Genomic DNA, 25,110 nt, shown 5'->3' with positions numbered 1-25,110 from the left:
GAGGTCTTCCCGGGATATTCTGGAGCGAGACCCCTGAAGTTCAGTCTCCGGTTGTGGAGACGTCCCTTTCCTCACTACGCCCTGGGAGCGACCATCGATCGTCTCTACCTGGACACTGGGGGAGCGACCATTGATCGTCTCGACCGGAGTGCTGAGGGAGCGACCGTTGATCGTCTCTACCTGGACACTGGGGGAGCGACCATTGATCGTCTCTACCCGAGTACTGTGGGAGCGACCATTGATCGTCTCGACCGGAGGGCCAAGGGAGCGACCATTGATCGTCTCTACCTGGGCTTTGGGGGAGCGACCATTGATCGTCTCGACCGGGGGGCTAAGGGAGCGACCATTGATCGTCTCTACCTGAGCGTTGTGGGAGCGACCATTGATCGTCTCTTCCGGGGTCCTAAGGGAGCGACCATTGATCGTCTCTACCTGGACGTTGTGGGAGCGACCATTGATCGTCTCGACCGGGGTCCTAAGGGAGCGACCGTTGATCGTCTCTACCTGGACGTTGTGGGAGCGACCACTGATCGTCTCTACCTGGGAATTGTGGGAGCGACCATTGATCGTCTCGACCGAATCTCTGTGTGAGCGACCATAGATCGTCTCTACCAAATCACTGTGGGAGCGACCATAGATCGTCTCCACCAGAAGGGCGCTGCTTGGAGCGTTATTTCTGACTCCACCCCTAGCTAACTCAGTGATTCCGCCACGCGAAGGTAGTGTCTTTCGCCTACGGTGGCGGCGGCGTGGTGGTTGAATGTCACAGGGGCGCACGGCCCGGGCTGACATGCGTCGTTGTTGCCCGGAGTGGTGGTGGCTAGTGGCGGCTACCCTGTGGGGTCCGAGTGGGGGTGTCGGCATTCTCGTGGGCGAACTCCGTTGTTTCTGGTTCGCCCTGTCGTCGGGGATACTATGGTATTTCTTCGGGAGTACCGTATATGCGTCTGTTAAAGCCACGCATTTCAATATATATATATATATATATATATATATATATATATATATATAAAGTGGCTGAACAAGAGGAAAAGGCAGGACATTTTAGCTAGCTACTAGCACTAAAGCAGCCATATTGGCAACACTTACCGGCTGACGAAAACAACGAAAGTTGTTTTAATATATTAAATTGTTCGCGAAAAAGTGATGGAAGCTGAAATTCCGGACTTTTGGAGAATTTTTAAAATTCCTTCCGGATGAAGATTTTGAAACCTTAATGCAGTACATGGGGAAAATCGGGACGTATGGCAATCATAACACGACAGTGTAGATATTTAACAAAGCGAAATGGCTTTTTAAACAGCTCGGGAATGTGTTAGAGTCCGCAGTGCCCTCTATCGGATACTAGCTTTGAAAGCACCCTATTAGCACCTTTACCTGACCTTCCTTAGTCCCAAGTGCGTGTGAGTTTGTAGTAGGAGGAGGGTCGGCATCATTCAAAGGAAGGATTGGGTTTGGCGAGAGGGGGTCAGAGGGCGGTGCCTGTGAAACATATTGGCAAATCGCGGTTCGGGGAAGGGTAGGGTATAAAAGCACGAGATAAGACAATGGTGGAGCTTAATCTGGATGAGAGAGAGAGCTTAAGGGATTTAATCATCCCTGGGCTAGGCAACTATGGCCATATACCTTCGCTAAGGAGCACGTTACCACTCCCTGCACGGCAGCCCGTGAGAGGCTCGAACTCACGGCCACGAGCCCGGCGCTGTACCCCTGAACTATCGCGCCCCCAAGAGAGGGAGAGAGAGAGAATAGTACAGAAGACGGTATAGAGTGGAAGAGGGGTGGGGTAGAGGGAGAGAGAGAACTTTGCGTCGTTAGTAATTATGGGATCAGGGTTGGGTTTGACAGGTGTGGTAAAGGATGTGAAGGCTTCAGACAAAGGGAGAGATGCGGGGGAGGTACAGGGTGGTCATTATGACTGGTGCTATTGCAGCCTACTGGCAACGTAAGACTGTACAATGGGAAGAAGGCTGTAGTGATTAATGGCGCTGCATTCGAAAGTCATAATGTTGGATAAAATCACAATAAATAACAACTGTGTCAGAGAATTATTAATCACGACTGTACTTGGACAGTTACTGTTTGGGCGCTTTTGGGGTGCGCAAACGACACCCACGAACCTGGCAACACTGCGAGTGACATATGAAGTGCAGCTGGTAACAAAGATTTTAGATTGTAAACAGTATGTCGCATTGGTTCCACAGAAATCCGCTTAAAGCTACTAGTGAGGTCAAATTCGACCTTAAAATGGTAGCTTCTGATAGCCAGGCTATCAAAATATGTAGGTAAGAATTTTGTATGTAGTACTGTTAATTCTCTTTAAAGTACGTGGTTGTGAAATGGATTTTTCGATCAGGTGACAAGCGAGTCATCGCACATGTAGTTAGTAATGTTAAGCGTTTGGTAGGCTGTTAATCATACTATGTGTAGCCTTTTGATCACAAGCCCATGAAATACAATAAAATTTACGGTAGGCAGTATGGGTAATAGGTGATAAATATAACCAGCGTCAACTGCTTCCTTTTCGAGTGGCAAACTTGAGGATAAAGTTGTTTCCTAACTTAAGTAGAAGCATTCACTTCCTGTTCTTCCCATATCCGATATTTTCTGTTTTTATACACTAACTGTTGCCTATTGATCAAATTGTGATTTCAGTGTGATATTGTACGACTGTCTGTACTTTCCAAAAACATTTTTGTATGTGTTCATTCATTTGATTTTCATTTTCATCCCCACACCAATGCTCATTTTTTTTTTTTTTTTTTTTTTAATGGATCTACTATAATTTAACCTATAAGTTTAGCTTAACTGAACTTACCTAACAAGCCAACTGATGTAAACAAAGCATTACTAAATGTTGGGCTTACTTAAACCTCATGAAATACTAGATACCGTATGTTAGTGGAATATTTCCCCATTGTTAATATTCATTCGTGAGCATATTTCATAAAGAGTAAAAGTACAGTATAAGATTTATTGACTAGAAAGTGTAAAATGGCATCCAAATTAGAGGCTTCACGAAACCCTATTTCAGAGGTCTGCCACCAGGTGGTCTAGCATTGCCTAGCCTCTCACCATGACTCACCATCGGGCTGGTGTCTCTGTCAAATGCTGTGGAAAGCCGAGGCTTCCCAAATGGGGGGGGGGGGGGCAGATGGGTAACCTCAGAATCCAAATACAGTAGTGGGTCTTCATCCATTTTTCCAGCTGGTTCTTGAACTGGTTGACCGACTCACTGGCTACTACAGTTTCTGGTAGTCTATTCCACTCTTCAACAACCCTCTGGCTAAAAGCTCTTTTCCTCACAAAGCTCCTGCAGAGTTTTTACTGGAACATATAGGAATGTCCTCTCATCCTTTCCTCGCTGCTCCGTTCAAAGAAGTGTTCCTCTTCCAGTTTATCCACCTTCTTCACTATCCTGAATGGCTGCAGCAAACTAGCCCTCTTCCTCCTACATTCCAGTGATGGGAGCCTTCAGTCTATCAGAGTATTCCTTTCCGTTCATCCCTTTCACCATCCTCATTGTCCTCCGCTGAACCTTGCCAATCTTCTGCACTCAATTCTTGAATATCGGTTGGGCTACTGGCATACAATATTCCAACTTGGGCCTTACAATGGTCTTGTGCAACAATAAGAATATCTTCGGGTCAAGGTGTCTAAAGTGCCTAGTTATCATCCCCAATCTTGCATTTGCTCCCGCAGCAGCTTTATTAGCATTGACACTAAATGTCAGCATCTGATCAAAGGTCACCCCTAGATCTTTTTCTTCTACCACCGGTGTAATCATAGCATTCCCAATCCTGTATTCATAGCCCGGGTTCGTTCTTCCAAAGTGCATGACCTTGCATTTACTCTCTTTGAATGGCAACTGCCATTTCTTTTCCCACTTTTCCAACCTATCAATATCATCCCGGAGCTTTTGGTAATCTGCCTCATTCTGCACCACTCTATATACCTTGGTGTCATCCGCAAAAAGAGCAACGTATGACTCCACAGCCTGGGGTAGGTCATTGATGAAGATTATGAACAAGGTTGGCCCAAGCACTGATCCTTGTGGGATTCCCTATGTTACATTTCTCCATCGTGACACTGCCTTGTCGACTCTTACCCGCTATCTTCTTCCTCAAAGAAAGTTCTTCACCCATTCATGCACCTGACCAGATATATTATACCATAATTTTCTAATTTCTTCAGTAGCCGCAGGTGTGGAACAGAGTCAAAGGCCTTACAATAATCCATATATATATATATACAGTCAAATGCTCTCTTCTCCTCCATCCACTGAGTCCATTCTTCCACCACCGACAGGAGCTGCATTTGACATGATCTGCCTTGTACAAATCCATGCTGTTTATTGGTGATCAATCCATTTCTGTTCAAGGGCTTAATAATTTCTTCCCATACTATCTTCTCTAAAATCTTACCGCAAATACTGGTCAAACTTACCGGTCTTTAATTCCCAAGGTCGTCCCATCTACCTTTCTTGAAAATCGGTACCACCTCTGCATCCTTGCAAGCTTTAGGGACTATGCCACTCCTGAGTGATTTGTTAAAAATGATTGTGAGAGGCACTATCAGCTCCTCTAATAACTCCACAACCACCCTGGAGTGCACGCCATCTGGGCTCGCTGATTTCCCTGGTTTCTGTTCCTTTAGCTTATTCCAAACCTTTTCCTCTGTGACCTTAACTTCAACAAGCAACGACTGAATTCTCTGCTCTTCTGGCTCAGGTATAATACTCTTATCCTGTTTTGTAAACACACTGGCAAAAAACTTGTTCGTGGTTTCCGCAATGTCCTGTGGGTCCTCCGCTCTCATACCATCACTCTTGGATATCACCGTAGTCTCACCTCTAACTGTTGTCTTGTTTCTACAATAGCTGTAAAACTCCTTTGGCTTCTCTTTAACATTATTACCTATTTGAGCCTCAAACTTCTGTCTTGCATTCCTAGTGGCTTGTGACGCTTTTCTTTTAGCTGATTTGCATTCTTCTACATTATCTTTGGTCTTCAACCTCCTGTATCTCTTGTAGCACCTGTGCTTCACCTTGACTGCTTTAAGTACTTCATAATTCATCCATTTCTTTCTTAACGTAGTTCCACCCTTCCGGAAGGCTATGTGCATATCCACACCTGTCATTTTCACATCCTTAAGCAATGCCCAGGATTTTTCCATATCCTCATTCTTAAGTTCCTCTTTCCAATTAACTGCCTGCATATTCTTTCTTTTTTCGTCATAGTTGCATCTAAAATACTGTTTCCTCTTCCATTCTTCCTTTTTGACTGCAAAACACACTACTTCGAATTCCAGACAAACATGATTGCCCTTTCCTAGTGGTGCCTCATAGTTCAACCTGGTAATACTATCTGTACGGTCTGTGATGATTAAGTCCAGTAGACTACTTGCTTGCCCCTCTTGGAATCGTGTGCGCTCTCTGACATGCTGAACTATAAAATTATCATCCAGGCAGTCCAAAAATAACCTCCCGACATTACTTTCAGGGGCTTTTACCATATGATTGTTCCAATCTATTTCCCTCATATTGAAATCTCCACATGCCACCATCTGTGAGTGTTGCTTCCCATCCAATCTGTTTCCCTCATATTGAAATCTCCACATACCACCATCTGTGAGTGGTGCTTCCCACACATTTTGCTTATAAGTGAGCACAGTGCTTGATTATTATAATTGTCTGAGCTGGGACTACAATACACAGTACCCACCAGACAACTGTCCATTCCATATTTAATCATGCACCAAACACTTTCCTCAAAGTTTGTGGTGGTTTCAACCTGAAAAGCCTGGATATCATTCTTTACCATTGTTATCACCCCCTTTTTCATCTTCGACATATACAATGTGTGACCATCAATCTTAAAATCTACTTCCACGTTGATCTGTTCTCCGGCGTTCTTTGGTAGAACCTCCTGTGAGCATATTACATCTGGCTCACAGCTTGCAACTCTAACTAATAACTCATCCGTCTTAGTAGTTAATTTGTCTGTATTAGCACACATTATTCTGCATCCACTAACTGCACTTGCTATAATCTCACAACCATCATTCCCAGTCTTAGCAGGACTACCAGCAATATCTAACAAGTCGCTTACTCTAGTCACAGGACATTTGTCATTATTGACGAAAATTTCCCTGCTGACAGATTTTCCCTCTTCTTATCACTAATCCCTGCTCTCCTGCAGCCTTCCTCATCTGCAGCTCTTGTCTCAGTTTCTTCCGTTCCTCTCTCTCATCCTTACTCAAATCTGGAACAATAAACAGTGTCTTGATTTTATCATCTTTGCTTGCAACTCTGCTAACCGATCCATTACTCTTCTTCTGTCTTCTAATTTATTGAATATCACTTTCATCAGTCTTGTGTAACTATCTTCTTTCTTACCTATTCTGTAAATTTTTCTCACCTCATTATTCCAACTCAATTTCAGATCCTTTGTCATTATCTCCTTAAACTTATTCAAATCATGCTGGTACCTGACATCCGCAGTACTTCCTTGTGACTCTGGCACCCTAAATACCATCATGTTGTATTTCCTCTTTTCATTCTCAATAACCAGTAGAGACGTTTGTTTACTGGCTTGTTCCACCTTCCTATCAGTACTTTTGCAGGGTTTTAAAGACTTTCGAACTGTACCTAATGCTAAGTTAATACGGTAATGTTATTTATAGGAATTTCCCATTCAATGAAGTGCATATATATATATATATATATATATATATATATATATATATATATGTAAAGAAAGAATAACCAGGCTTTCTTTCAGGGAATCTTTGTTTGAGGAGTAAAAAATAGTAGTGTGTTGTCTGTTTACATATATTTGAATAAATCGTGTGCATTTACTAAAAGGAGATTACCTTCAGGACTTCTGATGTGTGTGTTTTATCATGCTTTAACCCTTTAACCGTGGGCATTGTTTTGCCCCGACTGGCCTCTCCTGCGGGGGTTCCAGCCAAAATGTAAACAAACTTTAAACCTTTATAACTCTGCACAGAATAAATCTAGAGCGAAAAATAAGGTACCATTAGAAAGTACTAACCTTCGGCTTTGCAATGATGTAGGTTTCATGATTTCGTTGACTATCACTGGATGGGCAGTGCCATTAGAAGTGAGCGATCTAAAATCACTATTTTTCGCCCACACACCATTACCAAATGCCAGCCTCATTCTGATAATAATACTATAAACATATATGAACACTGCACATATGATAAACACCCACTCTGTGTTCACTGAGGCAGGTAAAAGGCACTGTAATTGCCCGCACTTCACTGCCACATCAGCGGTGTTGTAATCACTATTTTTCGCTCACACACCACTACTTAACTATGGGTACTTAACGAACCCATAGTTAGTGAATCAGCCCTATTAAACAAAACAAAATGACAGCGCGGTACGACACTTAAACTACAGCTGAGTGCGGGGAGGAGTTGGGTGTTGTACACTTACTAAACTGTGCAATGGAATCAGAGAAATATTTAAAAGAATTGACTGTTCCAGAATTACGGGAGTTTCTCAGAGAAAGAGGTGTACCATATTTGGGATACAACAAGGAAAAGCTCAAACAGATGGTGAAAAAGGGCAGGCATCCGAGAGCAGCATGTCAGGTAGGGCAGCATATCGAAAGGTGCTGCCAAATGTGCGGCATCATCTCTCTCTCTCTCTCTTTTTTTTTTTTTTTTTTTTTTTTTTGGATACTAATGAATGACAAATATTTTAATCACTGTTACCTTGCTTTATGGATGGTTCTAGTAAAATTGCCAAAGTTTTGTCTCAGTGTTTTGCTTACAGAGGTGAGTAAACTGACAAAAGCTGAGTTTACAAAATGACACATATATAATCAAAAGGCTCTCATATTGTAATTTTTTTTGTAGCATATTGTGCTAACTGAGTAATTTGATGAGTAAAATATGTTTTGGGGTGTTTTACTTTGTGTCAAAATTAAAAAGAAATTAAGCACTGGCTACATTTTCCATGCCTACCCCACATCAGAGCTGGGGAACTGTTGCGAACCTAGTGGCAGATTTCTGAAACAGGATCTGGTGAAGTGTCTAATTCCATGGTTGTACAAAATGCAGTTCTGTCTGTTAGTGATCTTATTAGTGTCTTAAATATTCTTGTTTCTTTTCTGTTTCTTGTGGATTGTCAGACAATTATGAAAATTGTTTTCAAAAGTGAGTAGGATTTGTTAGTAATATACACATTTTGGTAAACAATCATTTTACTCTAAGCGGCAGAAATACCTTAACGAATCAGTTCTTTCTACAGTCTTATATTTTTGGGGTGGTAAACGAACATTTTACATTAGATTTGTTTTCATGTTTTTTGCCTGTGTTTTTTTCTGCAGTACTGTATCAACTTTTTTTTTTTTTTGGTGAGACTTACTCCAGTGTACTCAAATCTACCCAGATTTATTGTTGTTGGCATCCTGTTTACCATTTGGTACTTTATGATAATCTTACATTTTAGCCTAACCTAAACAAACCTTACCAAACCAAACCAAACTTGACCTAACCTAACAAAACTTTATCTAACTTAATCTAGCCCAGCAATTAAACCTGATCTAACCACAGTTCGAATAGGTTTTACTAAGTCCACCATTATGCTTTTGAAATATTCATTGGTAATGTAAAAGGTACATGAATAATAGCAAGAAAACAAGCGCAAGAGAAAGTCATCAGTAAGCATCAAGGATGGAAATAAAATGAGTAAAAACTAAATAAAATGAAACAAAAAGTAAATGAAAATAAATAAATTTGGTTGGATTTGAGTAGGCTTGAGGGATCTTTAATGTTTGGTGCACGTTCTCTGATTTTACGTAAATTTTGTTACTAATGCAGATTTTTAAAGCTGATTCCAAATTTGAATTAATTTTGGGGAGAAATTATTTTTTAAACAGTTAGGTTAGGTTAGTTAATTAGGTTAATTTATGATAACAAATAATATGTCATTTATTTCAGTCTAGAAAATAGTATTATGGTCGTACCATTCTAAAGTGGCGGTTTGGGTGGGGCACGAACCTCTGTACAGTGTTGCCACGTTTTCCATACTCGCGATGCCTCTCTCTCTCTCTCTCTCTCTCTCTCTCTCTCTCTCTCTCTCTCTCTCTCTCTCTCCTTGGGGGATGTGCATCACCCTAGGGAATTTTGTTTCTTTTATGTCTTATAAACTTGTGCTTTCATTTCTTTATTTTGTTTTTTATTATATTATTGTTTTACATGTGACGCCAGATGACCTCGATGTTGCGGCGCTTTTTCATTCAATCATTCTCGCCCTCCTTCCTTCCCTCCCTTCATCTATCCCTCAGCTTGACAGTGCACTCAACACTGCCCCTTGCCTGCCTTCTCTCTCTCTCTCTCTCTCTCTCTCTCTCCTTTGGGGAGATGTGCGTCACCTTTGGGAATTTTGTTTCTTTTATGAGTGACTTATAAACTTGCGCTTTCATTTCTTTATTTTGTTTTTATTTTATCTAATTATGTTTAAAAATATTATTGTTTTACATATGGTGCCAGATGACCTTGTTGTTGTGGCACCATGATTTGTTTTCATTCAATCACTCTCTCCCTCCTTCCTTCCCTCCCTTCCTTCATCTCTCACTAAGCTGCACTCAACACTGCCCCTGGTCTGCCTTCCCCCCCCCCCTCTCTCTCTCTCTCTCTCTCTCTCTCTCTCGTCTGTGGTATTTTAGGATACATTTTGGTTATTTTCTTTTACGTTGTAATGTACATATTGTAAATTTGACTTTATTTCCACACCACCCAGGAGGTTAACCTCTTAACCGCGGGGCGTCACTTTCGTGACGCTTGGGAGCAAGGGATCATACCGCGGGGCGTCGCTTTTGTGATTCTGTGTTATTTTGAATTCACCCGGGCTTTCAAGTGGGGGCTTGTATCATCTATCAGTACTGACAATGTCCAACACTAGTCAGCACTCCTAATCTCATCTGTACTCCCATCCATTGTTGACAATTTAGCCATTTCTCCCCGTTCTTGACTCCCCTCCCTACCCCCCCTCCATTACCCTATCCTCTCGCCTGCCCGGCCATGCTACGCTAAGTAAATCTTCCCTGGAATTTTTCACTGATTTCATCCAATGAAATAAGCCCTATGTCGTATTCTTATACCAAATAATATATACAAGAAAGAAATCAGGAAAGTGAGAGTGCCATACACCTGGAATTGGCTAATTATCACCTGACAACACCTCACGTGCACTCGTTCGCTAATTTTCGCTGTTTTTTTCCCCTTGAAATATGCCATATAATCTATTTTCGTAATAAATATACATGTAAGGAGAGAAGGGAGAAGCCTAAGTGATATTTACATTCACCTGGAACTACCTAATTTATAATGTATTGTCTAGATTTCCTGCCAATCATATCAGTGCTACACAAAGCTGTTTCAAGATTTAACATTGGTAGCTCTGATTATATATCTCCTAAGTAGGCCTCTAATCTATTTTCGTAATAAATATACATGTAAGGAGAGAAGGGAGAAGCCTAAATGATATTTACATTCACCTGGAACTACCAAATTTATAATGTATTCTCTAGATTTCCTGCCAATCATATCAGTGCTAGACTTAGCTGTTTCAAGAAGTAATATTGGTAACTCTGAATAACCCCTAAAGCAGGCCTCTAGGCTGCCTGGCCTGGCCCCTGCGTTATCAGTGTACTGTCATCTTCCGAAGTGAGAGGACGTATGTTTCATCTTGCTGACTTCAAGGCCTTTTTTCACCCCCATGCAAATGGCTCTGTGACCTTTACCCCCTACTAAACCTCGTGTGGAAAGAGGTAAAGGGCTGACAATTGATAAAAGAGTGACTACGATCTTTCTATTGAGTAAAACAGTGCAAGTGGAATTGTAAATAATGTGTAAATAATGTGTAAACAGCAAGTGAAAGTAATGAACGTAAATATACGTGAACAATGGAAAATAGTTTTATAAGTTATTTCAAGTGACAGTGCACAACACAGTGTAAATAAAATAGAAATGTAAATAACGTAAATAAAATAGAGAACGTAAATAGAAATGTAAATGAGTAGTATTATAAGAATACGAGTATATACCCTAGGAGTAATGAAAGTGAAAGTTTCACTCTAGCATGTATGAATGCTATGAGTTATGAGAGTGAAGATGAAAGTGACATTCACTCTCAATGCCAGTATACAGGACGAGAAAGTGAATGCTACATATTTTACTGAAAGAAATTGAATCCCTACAGTGACAATAAACTAATACTACTGAAGGAAACTTATGGATAAAGACTGTAGATATATATAAGTGTTATATAGTAATAGAAATATAAAGTGTTAGGGGTTTTATGAATAATAAATGACAGACTACCATGAGCGAACTAGTGCCAGTGCGACGATCAGACGCGCTCATAATTTCCATTGCTTTCACAGTGTTTTTTTTTTTTGAGTATGGATCCCAATCTACTTGAAAATTGTAGAATAGTGTTTATAGTGTTTGTATCTGGCTGTGGTAATCATATTACGGGTTGTCGGTAAGTGTAAAGTGGAGACTTCGTTACCCTACTTCAGAGGTCTCCACAAGTCCTACGGTAACCGACGAAGGCTCAACAATCATTCCAGGAGAAAGCTGAAGGTATGTGCCATAAGCATATGTAATTTTATTATTCTAGGACTAATAACTGATTTTTGGCAAATATTTTTTGAGAGTCTGTCGGAGCGCAAATAACCCCGCCGCACACGCAAGTCATTTGTAAACAAGCCCGCGGTGTAGGGGTTAAAGTATTGGCGCGTTTTTTTTAAGAGGTGTCCCCAAACAGGCCTATTCCTCAATCCCTCACAGATGACCAGGTCGGACTGAGTGTGTGTGAGTGTTGCCGCTCATGAGGGTTTAATGTATATATATTTTTTTTACTAAGAAACTGGCATATTTTTGCTTATAATCCTGCATATTATCTCATAATCATAATTGTGACATTATTACCAACCCCAGAAATATGGTAACAGCCAATAAAAGTGACTACTTTTTTTTAAGCACCACTGTAAAATATTTATGCCACGTTTCTGTATTGCCGTATAAATATTTTACGCATAATCGGTTTACTGTTCTTTCATACATTATAATACACACGTTACCATTATATTCTTATGTGTTTATCTTATTGTGATGCCTATTACAGTAATCACTCTAATATCCGGACGCCCAATAACCGAACATCCCCACTAACCGAACCTTATCGTCCTGGGATCAAACATTCCCAAAATGGTCCGAAAATCCAAAAAAATTGGAAAAAAAAAATCGATTTTTTGCCGTCCGTAATTTGAACTTGCCGCGCGCGCCGCGTGAGAGCATTGTTTTGGTTCGTCATTCCTCCGACGTTCGATAGAGCGCCGCTGCATTCTCCCCACTTCCCGCCTGTCTCTTACCGCGACAAGACCTGCGCTGTTCGCCATGGCTGCCCACGTGCTCGCTTTTGTGGTGGTGCCGTACTTGCTGCAAGGCCTCCTGCTGCTCTCTGCCCTACTCTTAGTGTGTGTGATGATGGCCCCGCCTCCTGAGAAAAGGAAGAGAGTGGTGTTGACTCTGGAGAAGAAACGGGAGATATTGGAGAAGGTTGATGCGGGTTGGTCTTCCTCTCGCATTCTCCGCGAGTTCAACCTGGCCCGGTCGACTTTGTTCGATATCAAGCGTTCCCGAGACAAGCTCATGCAGTACACGGCTGACTTCTTGTCGAGAAGCAAACGCAACGTGGAGAGGAAGGTTATGTTTACCCCCAAGTATGCAGAGATCGACCGCTCCACGTTGATTTGGTATCGACAGCAACGTGCAGCTGGTGTGATGGTACGTGGAACGGAGCTGAAGGCTGCTGCTGAGAAGTTTGCAAGGCTTTACGACGCCCTTGACTTCAAGGCATCCGAGGGTTGGCTCTTCGCGTTCAAGTTACGACATGGCCTTACTAACCGTAAAGCACATGGCGAAGCATTGGACGCTAACGAGGATGGAGTGGACGAGTTTCGGCACAAGGTGAAAGGCTTGATCGACAGGGAGGGCCTCACTCTCGGTCAAGTCTATAACGCTGACGAAACTGGCCTATTCTATCGCTCGGTGCCAACGAACACTCTCGCTGATGAGACGGAGAAGCGTGTACCTGGCCGCAAGCTTTCTAAGGAACGGATATCTGCTTTGTGTTGTGCCAATGCTAACGGCATGCACCGGCTTAAGCCCGTTATTGTTGGCTGTGCAAAGCAGCCTCGGTGCCTTCGTGGGGTGATGGATGTCCTTCCTGTCGTATGGTACCATTCTTTGAAAGCATGGTTCACAGCTGTGATTTTCAAAGACTGGTTTCACCATCACTTCGTCAAGGAGGTCATACATTACCAGACGAAGACACTGGGAATTCCTCGCGACCAGGTAAAGGCTCTCCTTCTCCTCGACAATGCACCTGCCCACCCGTGCGACAAGGACTTGGTTGCTGAGAATGGCCGTATTAGGTGCGTGTTTCTGCCACCTAATACGACTGCTCTCATTCAACCAATGGACCAAGGAGTGATCGTGGCAACAAAGCGCCTGTACCGTCGGAAGTTCCTGGACGAGGTGATGGTTGTTCTCGAGGACGAGGACGAGCGCAGGGAAGGACGTGACACTCGAGACAAGCGGACTTTGGAAAACCTTCGCCGCTACAACATCAAGTCTGCGCTGTACAACTGGGCTAGTGCATGGAAGGAAGTCCCTGTGAAAACTCTTGAAAATGGTTGGTCTCGTCTGCTTCTCGGAACAGATGTGGAGTACGATTTCCTAGGGTTTGACGTGGATGACTTCCATGCACGGCTACGTACGCACGGCAACGATGTTGATGTGGACGATGTTCGTGAGTGGTTGGACGACGACGAGGGCGATCCTGGGTATCAGACGTTGTCTGATATCGAGATCGCGTCTTCGGTTGCTGGTGTCAGTCCCGAACTTGAAGATTCCGACGACGAAGGCGATGATGATGCAGACTCCGCCCAGCAGGACACTACTCCAGCCATCCCCAAGCTGAGCGCACTCCGGGAACATCTAGAGTTCGTCCTAGACTACCTGGAACACCCGGACTGCGACAGGGAGATGGGGCCCTTGGGACTCGTGGAGGAAGTGCGTGCTTTCCGGCACCGCATCATCAATCGCCAGAATCGTCGGTCCTTGCGTCAGTCAACGATTGACAGTTTTTTCAGGCCCGTGACCCCCGCTGTGCCAAGCCCTGGTTCCACTCCGTTGCCTCCCCAAGACAGGCCCTCATGCTCCGAGCCACAGCCCAGCACATCAGCTACAGTGGAGTCACCGCTCGACGTGAGTTTGCGGCTGTCTTCAGAGTCTTCTGTAGTCGGTACGCCATCACCACTACCCACCGATGCACCCCTTGGACGCCTGCCAGTGATACTCTCGGGCTCTGACAGTGAATAAACAGCAAGAACTTCTCCACTAGACCACACGGGAATTTTGAGTGTTGTGCAGTGAAAAAAACGGTGTGTTGTGTTAAGGTTTTCAAGTTGGGAGAAAAGACTAAGTAGAAAAGAAATTTAACGTACATAACCTTCTTTGTTTTGGCTTTGGAAACTTAAAAAAACTTGGGAAAAGTTAATGTTCAACACTTAAATATAATGGAACATTATTTGGACTAAAGTGAACACTGTGAAAAGAACGGACTTCTGTGTGTTAGTGACTAAGTTCAGTGCAAGACTTCAGGAAGAGTGTAGTGCAAGTGCTTCAGGAAATCGTTCTTACTGTCAGAGTCCGAGAGGAGGCGGTTATTCATCGAGGTGGCCAGGGACTTGCTGTAAGTAGCCAAAATGTTTCATGTTGTACTATTTCCCATACTATATTTACCAGAATGTTTCATATTGTATTTTTTCCCATACTATACTTACCAGAAAGTGTCATACTGTACTTCTTTCCATACTAAACTTACCTAATGCATGTGCAGTAGGAATGTGTTTTTCAAAGTTCGGTTAGGTTCGGTTAGGTTAGGTTCGGTTAGAGTCCATAAGTACCAGAATGTTTATTAATGTATGAACATACTTCTAAACCCACATTTTATGTTTCTATTGCATTTATTTCAGTCATTTATGTGCCTTATTGGTGTGATTTGGGTGTTTAATAGGTGCTATGCATGTCCGGAGGGAGTTGTATAGGTGTTTCTCTGTGTTAGGGTCCGTAAGTACAAGTCCATAAGCTGGGGCCCAATATCCGGACGAAACCAATATCCGAACTTACCGATGGCTCTATTGATCCGGATATTGGAGGGGTTACTGTACATATATTTGAGCCCTTCACTTAGCGGGTATGGAACACGTGGCACCACTGTACAGAGGTTCTTGCCCCACCCAAACCGCCACTTAAGATTGGTACCACCCTAGTGACAAAATTTACATCTATCTATTGCCAGACGCCTCAATCCCGTTCGAGGTGGCCACAAACAAATCGCCTCCACGTCACCCTGTCCCTCGCCATTTCACTGCCCTGCTCCCAACTCACCCCCCTCTCTCATATACCTCTCCACCCCATCCCTCTTGGCCTCATCCTTGGCCTCCCCCTCCCTCTTCCCCCCTCCACCTCACTCACATACACTCTCTTCGTCAGTCTTTCACCCTCCATCCTCTCCACATGGCCAAACCACCTCAGTGTATTCCTCCTAACGCTTCCTATCACATCCACATCCACACCACAACTCTCCTTTATATCCTCATTCGTCAGCCTGTCTCTCCATGTGACTCCACAGGCTCCTCTTAAATAACTCATTTCCACTGCTCTCAGTCTTGACTTGTGTCCTTCCAACAACGTCCAAGCTTCACTTCCATACATTAGAGTTGGTATCACATTACTGTCATGTAGTAACTTTTTCACTTCCATGTTCACTTCCCTGCTTCTTATCACTGCTTTCAAAGAACCAGCAACCTTTCTTCCCTGCTGTACCCTTTCAAGCACTTCACCTTCCAAACCTCCATCCTTACTCATCACACTGCCCAAGTACTTAAACGTACTCACATTTTCCAATTCCTCACCATCCAACCTCGCTGTACATTCACTGACTTCACCTCTCTCAAAGACCATCACTTTACTCTTCCCTACATTCACCTTTAGATTCCATTTCTTACACACTCTCCCAAACTCATCCACGAAGCCTTGCATCTCTCTTTCGTCTTCACTCAACAACACAATATCATCTGCAAACAACAGTACAGGGAGTTTCCAAACACCACCCTCTCCCACCAGGGCCACTCCAACATCCACTGCCCTACTTTGTACCTCTTTTATTACCCCATCCATGTACAGATTGAACAACCATGGAGACATGACAGATCCCTGTTTCAACCTAACCATCAAAGAGAAAAATTCACTCAGTTCACCATCCACACGCACTACAGCCTTAGCACCATCATGCATACTCTTCACAGCTTTCAACAACTTCCCATCTACTCCATATATTCTTAATACTTTCCACAATCCTTGTCTATCCACCCTGTCATATGCTTTCTCCAAATCCATGAAAGTTGCATACAACTTCTTTCCCTTCTCTAGGAACTTTTCCACTAAAGATCTGAGAATGAATATCTGATCTACACAACCTCTTCCCTTCCTAAAGCCTCCCTGTTCTTCTCCAACTAATTCCTCTGTTCTTTCTCTAACTCTGTCAATAAGTATCCTACCATACACTTTTCCTATTATACTAAGAAGACAAATGCCCCTATGATTACCACACTTCTTTTTCCCCATTTCCTTTGTACAAGGGAATAATTATCCCTGACTTCCAATCCTCCAGGACTCTACCTTCACCCCAGGCCAATCTGCACATTTTCCACATCTGTTCTACTACTATCTCTCCCCCATGCTTCAGCATTTCACCACACACTCCATCAATTCCTGGGGCTTTCCCCAATTTAACTTTCTTCATTGCTTCCACAACTTCTATCTTACTGATTTCTTCCTGTCTTCTCACCTCCCTCCTTCTCCCAGCCATTCCCCAGCCACTTATACTCGTATTACTTCCATCCTCTATGTTCAACAATTCCTTAAAGTGTTCTCTCCATCTGTTCACTTTTTGTCCCTTCTCCACAAGTAATCTACCATTTTTATCTTTCACTCCTCTGCTAACTTCACTTCCACCCTGTCTTACTCTTTTCACCTCTTTCCAGAGCATTTTCTTACAGTCCCTCCACTTTACACTCAAGTTCCTTCCAAATTCCTCATCCACTCTCTTCTTACTATCTCTTACTAATCTTTTCACCTCTCTCTTTCTTTCTGCGTATAACTCTCTCTTCCGCCTCTCGACTTCTTCCACGCCCCTATTTCTCATCCATTCATTGTATGCTTTCTTCTTTTGTGCCACAGCCTGTCTCACCTCTTCATTCCACCACCCTGTTCCTTGCCCACCCCTCCGTCTTCTCTTCATCCCACACACCACATCACATGCTGCACATAAAAATGGAAAGATCCAAGGTATGAAATAATGGACCTATTGAAGAAGATTTTGTAGTGCATTTCTGAGTTTAAGTGTTAAACAATCATTGAAATTTTGTTATTGTGAAATAAATGTTATACTTCAATATTATTTGTTATTGCTCACGCGGTGCCACTCAGGGATGATTGAAGTTGGTCACTGTCATCTTAAATGTCAGTACCAACTTGCCTAGCCCTGGGCTCCTATGCTCCTCCTTGGGCAACTTAGGATTGGATGATGGATGGATGGATTATTAACTGTGGTAATCTAATTATTATTAACTAACCAAGGCTAACCTAACCTAACCTAACCTTTTAAAGAATATTTTCTTTAAAAATAAACTCAAATTTGGAATCTGCGTAAAAACTGTATTAGTGACAAAATTTACATAAAAATTGGAGAATGTGCACCAAACACAAAAGATCTGGTTTGAGCAAGTCTTCCATTATGCCTGAGAAAAAGAAATTTCAGTGAGACACAAGGAACATGATTATAGCAATTGGGGAAAATAGTCAACAGGAAACAATTGTTTACCACTATAAAAATACAGTATTTAGAAGAATGCAGGAAACAAATTGGAGATAGGAATTTAATTGGTAAGGTCTTTCTGCAGCTTAACCCCTAACCACCGGGTGTCTGTATGGACTGGCACAAAGAGGTGGCGGTAGGCTGCCGGGTGTTGGTATGGACCGATGCAAAAGAGGTGGCGGTAGGCCGCCGGGTGTTGGTTGGAACCCCAGTTGTTTTTGTGGCACAGTTTGTAGTGGCCACCACTTGATTTTGTCAGCAAAGTTTTGGGAGTGACTCCTCCCACCCGAGGCAAGCATGCCTCAGTCGTCTCTGTGAGTTTGCCAGGTGCAGGACTATTTTTTTTTAAACCTCTCATTTCATTACATTTTTGCCTCATATAGACACCTTGCCTCATCCTTCCCTGCCAAGCCTCTTTCCAAGGATACAGGTACTAGGAAAAGATTCAGTGAAAGTGCCTTAGGACGTGCCTTGGACGCCACGGTGGTGAGTTTATTTAAGAATGGAGAAGTTATCACTTTGAGTGGGAAGCCAATATCGGGGCCACACGCAAACACCAACACATTTGACTTTAAGTGCCAAAAATTACTCCTTGTCATCACGTCCTTACTTATCAAAGTGACAACCTACAGACCTGGGGATACTTTCTTTCGCGAGAGTTGGTGAGTAATATGGTCTTTTATTTGTTTACCTAACTGCTATAGTTTTTTTTTTTTAATGCCCGTAGTGAAAGAAAGACTGTGCGATAAATAACCCGGAGTTAAAGTAAAACAGAGCTGCATTAACCCCCCCCCCCATTTTTTATATACCTTGGCATTTCATTTGCAAATTCAGTAAAAGGGAAATAAGACAAAGGAAATCTCAGAGTAAGAAAATTGTAACCAACTTTCCAGAAATTAATATTCATAATACAACAATACGTAATTGTAAAGATTAGACCTGAAGAATGCCATGTTTATAGCCAAAGGTGCATATTTTTTTATTTTTTTATTTTTTTTTTTTTTATAGATGGAAGAATGGTTACATGGATTGGTTAGTTCTGAAAATGTAGAAAAAGTTGTTTTGCCAAAACATGGTTCAGATTTTTTTTTTTTAACTTTTGGTATTTATTTTTGGATTTTTAGATGGGTTTATGGTGCCATATATAGTTGTGCTGTGAAAAATCACCACATTTCCCTTCTTCCCTGATATTCAGAGCCCTCATTCTGGCCATTAAGATTGTTGAGGAATAAAAGGTCATGTAGCGGTAAGTAGTAATTTACAATAGAAATGAAGGGTAAAGTAATGTGTATGAAAAAGAAAAAAAATGAGTGAGATTCCACAAGTAAAATTATACCATTCTTTCTCTTGTTGAAGGGATCAAAGAATGGTATTATCCCATTTCAGCTCCTGTTGGATCTTTTCAGCTTAGATATGTGCTACATCTGTATTTCATATTGCATGATGTTTGCTGTGCATAGGAGGCTAGACATTGGGGGGGGGGGGGATTGTCAGAGGATGATTAACCTGTGGGCTGTGACATACCTCATGTGGGGGTGTCTTGAAAAGCAGCTACATACAGTACCTCATATGAATAAAATTTTCAACAACGCACCACAAAAGTAGTAGAAGGATCAGTCACAAAATTTATGGGGTATTAGGGTACCTGGTAGCTCTCATTCCCACCCCCTATCTTGAGCCCAGTTGCTAAGTTGCACCAGCAACAATGACCCGAAAGTACTCAATTTGTAACGCATTTTCCACAATATCTTCACCCCAGGAAAGGCAGTTGTGGGTCAAAATTGTTTAGAATAACATAAAATCAAATGCTGTATATGGTCGATAGGAGATAATGGAACAGAAGTATGGTGGTAAATAATTGGTATAAAAGTACTGCCCTAAGCTCGTATTGCAGCATGCGGTGCAAGCTGGCAACCCACCCGGTGAGGGGGGAGATTGGCAAAAGCCTGTTTACAGTCTGTCTCTTCTACCCTAATTCACATTACTCTCTCTTTCTCTCTCTCTCTCTCTCTCTCTCTCTCTCTCTCAGCATAGTTTTTGGCAATTATTTCTCCAAAATTGCACCGGTTAAAAAAAAATCCATGGGTAGCTGCATGATGCAATTTCCTAGCCATTGATATACATTTCACGGAAATCTGTAGGAGTAACCAAAATTGCCATTTGCTGCACCATGGGGGATGTCTGCACAACCCTGTGCTGTAGCCCATGAGTTAAGGGACATAAGGAAAGATACAAGATTTTCAGTGTGGGAGTGTTGTAGATGTTGGAGTGAAAAGTACAGTATTGTGTCGTATGGCACTGAGACTTGGCCTGTAAGAGAGGAGGGTATATGCAGTTTGGAATGCACAGAAAAGGGAATGTTAAGATGGAATAGTATGGTTTCAACTGGGTGAGAAAAGTAAGAAGGGTGCTGTTAGATTTGGCTTAGAAAATCTCAGAGAAGTAATGTAGATTAGGAAGTAAAGATTGTTTAAGCATGATGAAGGAGCAGGGTGTTTGAGGAGATCTGGAAGTGTGAATGTGAGGGAAGAGAGTGAGGCGGAATGAAGAACAGTGGTGAGGTCTGTTTTAGACACTCTTGATCAAGTAACAGTGAAGTTCAAGGTTATGAAACATGGAGGGCTGTCATTGGGTGAAGGGACACACTATGTAAATTATTGCATGGGCTGCCTGTCACCAGATAGGCTGCAGACAATATGTAGCCAAAGTAGAAATAGTTCATATTATATGAGGAGCTCCATGCAGTAGCTCCAAACATGCCGCACTTGTTAAACTGAGACGTTGGAGTTTAGACAACATATTTGTTAGCATCGCTGACTGTGAAGCTGCTGGCTTGTTAATGGTGGGGTTTGAATCCTGGTGTAGACAGCTGGCATCACTTGACTCAGGTGACCATCCACACTTTGTGGGCTGGTAGGTAAAATGAGTACTGTACATAGGGGAGGTAACCGTGGAGAGATGCATGATGCAACGGCCTTGTATCTCAGGATACTGGGTGAATAATCTTCCAAAGGCTCAAAGGCCTGTGTTACAGAGAAGAGCATTATGGCCAAGCATCTTATGACATATGCCCCCACATTTTACCTGTGCCTTGGAGTTCCTCCATGGAGGATCATCATAAAGACAATGTGGAGTGCTCTGTGGAGGAACTGTGAGGGTGCCATGTCTAGAATTCCATATGTATTCCTCCACATCTGTATTTCTGTTTTGACTCATTCAGAATTAAGCCATGGGGCTTCGCATTTATTTCATGCTGTCTTTAACAGGCGCTTCTGATCATTTTTTTGGCATGTGTAATACAAATGTAGCAAAGTGATGCTGGTACTCAGTAAAAACATTGGTTAAGAAGGAAGTTCATCAGTAACCTACTTGCAAATGAAGCAGTTTGAGCTATACCAAACAACCCTCTGTTGTAATACACTTAGCCTATGATTGGATAATGATACATCAGTGAGCAGGGCATATCACTGCAGAAAATACAGGAAATGAACAGTACAGGTATACTGTATATGGCAGCTCTCCTCTTATCCCAGTCAGTCTTGGCTGGACCACTGAACAGTAAAGGTTACCTCCTTTGCCTTGCTTAGGTCTTGGAGAGACTGTGGTCTCCATTTTTTTTCTTTTTTCTTAGGATGGTAAAAAGTTACTACCGATACCATATATTTCAGCTTGCTGCAACAGCAAAATGACAAAAGCTACAGAGGTATTATCTTTATCTGTTTGTAGATGAGAGAATGTACAGTACTGTCATTTATTTTCTACTTTAAGCATAGACTCCTTTTATAAAGAAACAAAGCAAGGATAAGATGAGCAGCATTGTAAATTTGCCTGCTTTTTAAAGGTTAACGTAGTAGAAACAAAATTAATCTTTACCAGTATTCAGTGTTCAGGATTACCCAGATTAGTGTAGTTATAGGACATTGAAGCTTGGTGTTTCAGTACCTATAAAATGTATGTAAAATAAAGTACACCAGGCCTTCCACATTTGCTGATTCTGCTTTCATGGGCTTCGCACATTCGTGGACTGTCCTTCTGTGGAGCCAAGACTGAATTTAATGGATATGATTGCAAGAAGTTGGGGTCATCAGCTATTTGTGATATTTTATGCTGCTTTCAGGTCCCAGATATGGTTTATTAGGTACAGTATGTGCACACTTGCTCACGGGGTGATTTGCGGCTGTAGAGGCATTTACTGGAGGGTTCACCAAACATTCACAGAAATTCCACATTTGCGGGGGTTTGTGTCCCCTAACACCCACGAATGTGGAGGGCCTGGTGTATTGCTGTACTTGGACAGAGCTGTATTGTGGATATTGCATCACTAATGTATTTTATGAACCAGCGACTTGCGGCAGGCCAGGAAACGAGTGCTGGAGCTTCTGCCAGATGCTAATCATGAAATCAGTGTGGTGGAGCCAGCCCTGACACTTTACCTTTCACTACTGCGTGGGTTAATTGAGGTACCTGAGGAAGAATCATCGGACTCCAGTAAGCTGCGGCATGCACTACGTTTCCGTTGGACTCAATCTATGTTGGGCAACACTCCAGAGTAAGTTATTTGATACCAGGTATTTGTACAGGTACTTATCATGTAGCCTGTGGCACAGTGGTAGTGAAATAACATACAAGGAATGAATAGAATAGTAAGATATTTAAGTCTATCTATCTATTGCCAGACGCCTCAATCCCGTTTGGGGTGGCCACAAACAAATCGCCTCCAAGTCGCCCTGTCCCCCGCCATTTCACTCCCCTGCTCCCAACTCACACCCCTCTCTCTCATATACTTCTCCACCCCATCTCTCCATCTCATCCTCGGCCTCCCCCTCCCTCTTTCCCCCTCCACCTCACTCACATACACTCTCTTCGTCAGTCTTTCACCCTCCATCCTCTCCACATGGCCAAACCACCTCAGTGTGTTCCTCATAACGCTTCCTATCACATCCACATCAACACCACAACGCTCGTTTATATCCTCATTCGTCAGCCTGTCTCTCCATGTGACTCCACAGGCTCCTCTTAAATAACTCATTTCCACTGCTCTCACTCTTGACTTGTGTCCTTCCAACAACGTCCACGCTTCACTTCTGTACGTTAGAGTTGGTATCACAATACTGTCATGTAGTAACTTTTTCACTTCCATGCTCACTTCCCTGTTTCTTATCACTGCTTTCAAAGAACCAGCAACCTTTCTTCCCTGCTGTACCCTTTCAAGCACTTCACCCTCCAAACCTCCATCCTTACTCATCACACTACCCAAGTACTTAAACGTACTCACATTTTCCAATTCCTCACCATCCAACCTCGCTATACGTTCACTGACTTCACCTCTCTCAAAGACCATCACTTTACTCTTCCCTACATTCACCTTTAGATTCCGTTTCCTACACACTCTCTCAAACTCATCCACCAAGCCTTGCAGCTCTCCTTCGTCTTCACTCAACAACACTGTATCATCTGCAAACAACAGTACAGGGAGTTTCAAAACACTATCCTCTCTCACCAGGGCCACTCCAACATCCACTACCCTACCTTGTACCTCTTTTATTACCCCATCCATGTACAGATTGAACAACCATGGAGACATGACACATCCCTGTTTCAACCCAACTTTCAAAGAGAAAAATTCACTTAGTTCACCATCCACACGCACTGCAGCCTTCGCACCATCGTACATACTCTTCACAGCATTCAACAACTTCCCATCTGTTCCATATATTCTTAACACTTTCCACAATCCTAGTCTATCCACCCTGTCATATGCTTTCTCCAAATCCATGAAAGCCGCATACAACTTCTTTCCCTTCTCTAGAAACTTTTCCACTAAAGATCTGAGAATGAATATCTGATCTACACAACCTCTTCCCTTCCTAAAGCCTCCCTGTTCTTCTCCAACTAATTTCTCTGTTCTTTCTCTAACTCTGTCAATAAGTATCCTACCATACACTTTTCCTATTATACTAAGAAGACAAATGCCCCTATGATTACCACACACTTCTTTTTCCCCTTTTCCTTTGTACAAGGGAATAATTATACCTGACTTCCAATCCTCTGGGACTCTACCTTCCTCCCAGGCCAATCTGCACATCTTCCACAACCATTCTACTACTATCTCTCCCCCATGCTTCAACATTTCACCACACACTCCATCAATTCCTGGGGCTTTCCCCAATTTAACTTTCTTCATTGCTTCTACAACTTCTATCCTACTGATTTCTTCCTGTCTTCTCACCTCCCTCCTTCTCCCAGCCATTCCCCAGCCACTTCTACTTGCATATTTAAGTATAGGTTTAAATTTGTACCAAGAAGCTCATTTACATTGATGTGCAGTAAATAGATTGTTTCACTTCTTAGCATTGGTACTGATTTTTGCTCTGTTAGGAGGTTGTGCAGATCATTATATTAGATTTATAGAGTGATGCAGAGATGTGAAAGGTAGACTGCAAGATGCAGCCCTTTGTTTGATATGGGAGATTGTGTAATATAACCAAGACTGGAGGCTATTGCCATAGGTGAGCTTTCTGTTTTGCCGAGTCCCTCAATGACACAAGTAGCTTGGGGGATACTGGAGAAGCGAGCCCATTTGTGAAAGAAGTTGTATGTGAATGGTGTAACGAAACACAGGTCACAGATAGCCGTTTATTTCTGAACAGTTTCATGCAGGGGCTTCTTCAGAGGAACTGAACTTTTCTTGAACTGACCAGACCTTATATATCTGACTATTGGATCCACTCATGTGGGCTGTTTAACTAGCTGGACGCTGATTGGCCTGTTTTCTCTCCCTCTCATACATTGCTACTTGGGCTTCAGCATGTGACCATACCATATCTCTTACATATATGTTGTTGTTTGTTAGTGGATATCTACTGTACAATTCCTCCAGAGCTTTTGTGTTTTTTTATTAGATTGTTTTCCAGCACTGTATTGTTTATACAATTGTGCAGGTGGCCATTTTCATCCTGTCCGTTTGGTGCAACTAGGCAGTATTTTTTTTTTTTTTTTTTTTTTTTTTTAATGCAAGGAAGAAAGAACCAAAGGCCAGGAACCCTCAACCTGTTTCCTCCAAGGAAAGAACAAAAACAGCACACCAGAGAGCCAAATTCAAGATCCGTTCATTTCAA

The 25,110-nt window shown here is 42.5% G+C and overlaps 1 protein-coding gene across 1 annotated transcript in view; it reads left to right on the top strand.

Annotated features, from left to right (window-relative positions):
• Positions 1-2,184: 2,184 nt before the first annotated feature.
• LOC145411315 (BRO1 domain-containing protein BROX-like) overlaps positions 2,185-25,110 on the top strand; it is a 119,512-nt gene continuing 96,586 nt past the window's right edge. The window contains exons 1-2 of the mRNA XM_080281339.1: positions 2,185-2,285; positions 22,335-22,541. Of these exons, the coding sequence (XP_080137465.1) occupies positions 2,185-2,285; positions 22,335-22,541 (308 nt within the window). The remainder of the gene's footprint in view (positions 2,286-22,334; positions 22,542-25,110) is intronic.

This window comes from Coenobita brevimanus, chromosome 89 (genome assembly GCF_032717465.1).
Source record: "Coenobita brevimanus isolate Jiangsu-jjx chromosome 89, ASM3271746v2, whole genome shotgun sequence".
NCBI classification, from domain to species: domain Eukaryota; kingdom Metazoa; phylum Arthropoda; class Malacostraca; order Decapoda; family Coenobitidae; genus Coenobita; species Coenobita brevimanus.
The sequence above is the reverse complement of the archived record's forward strand: the minus strand, read 5'-3'. Positions and strand labels throughout refer to the sequence as shown.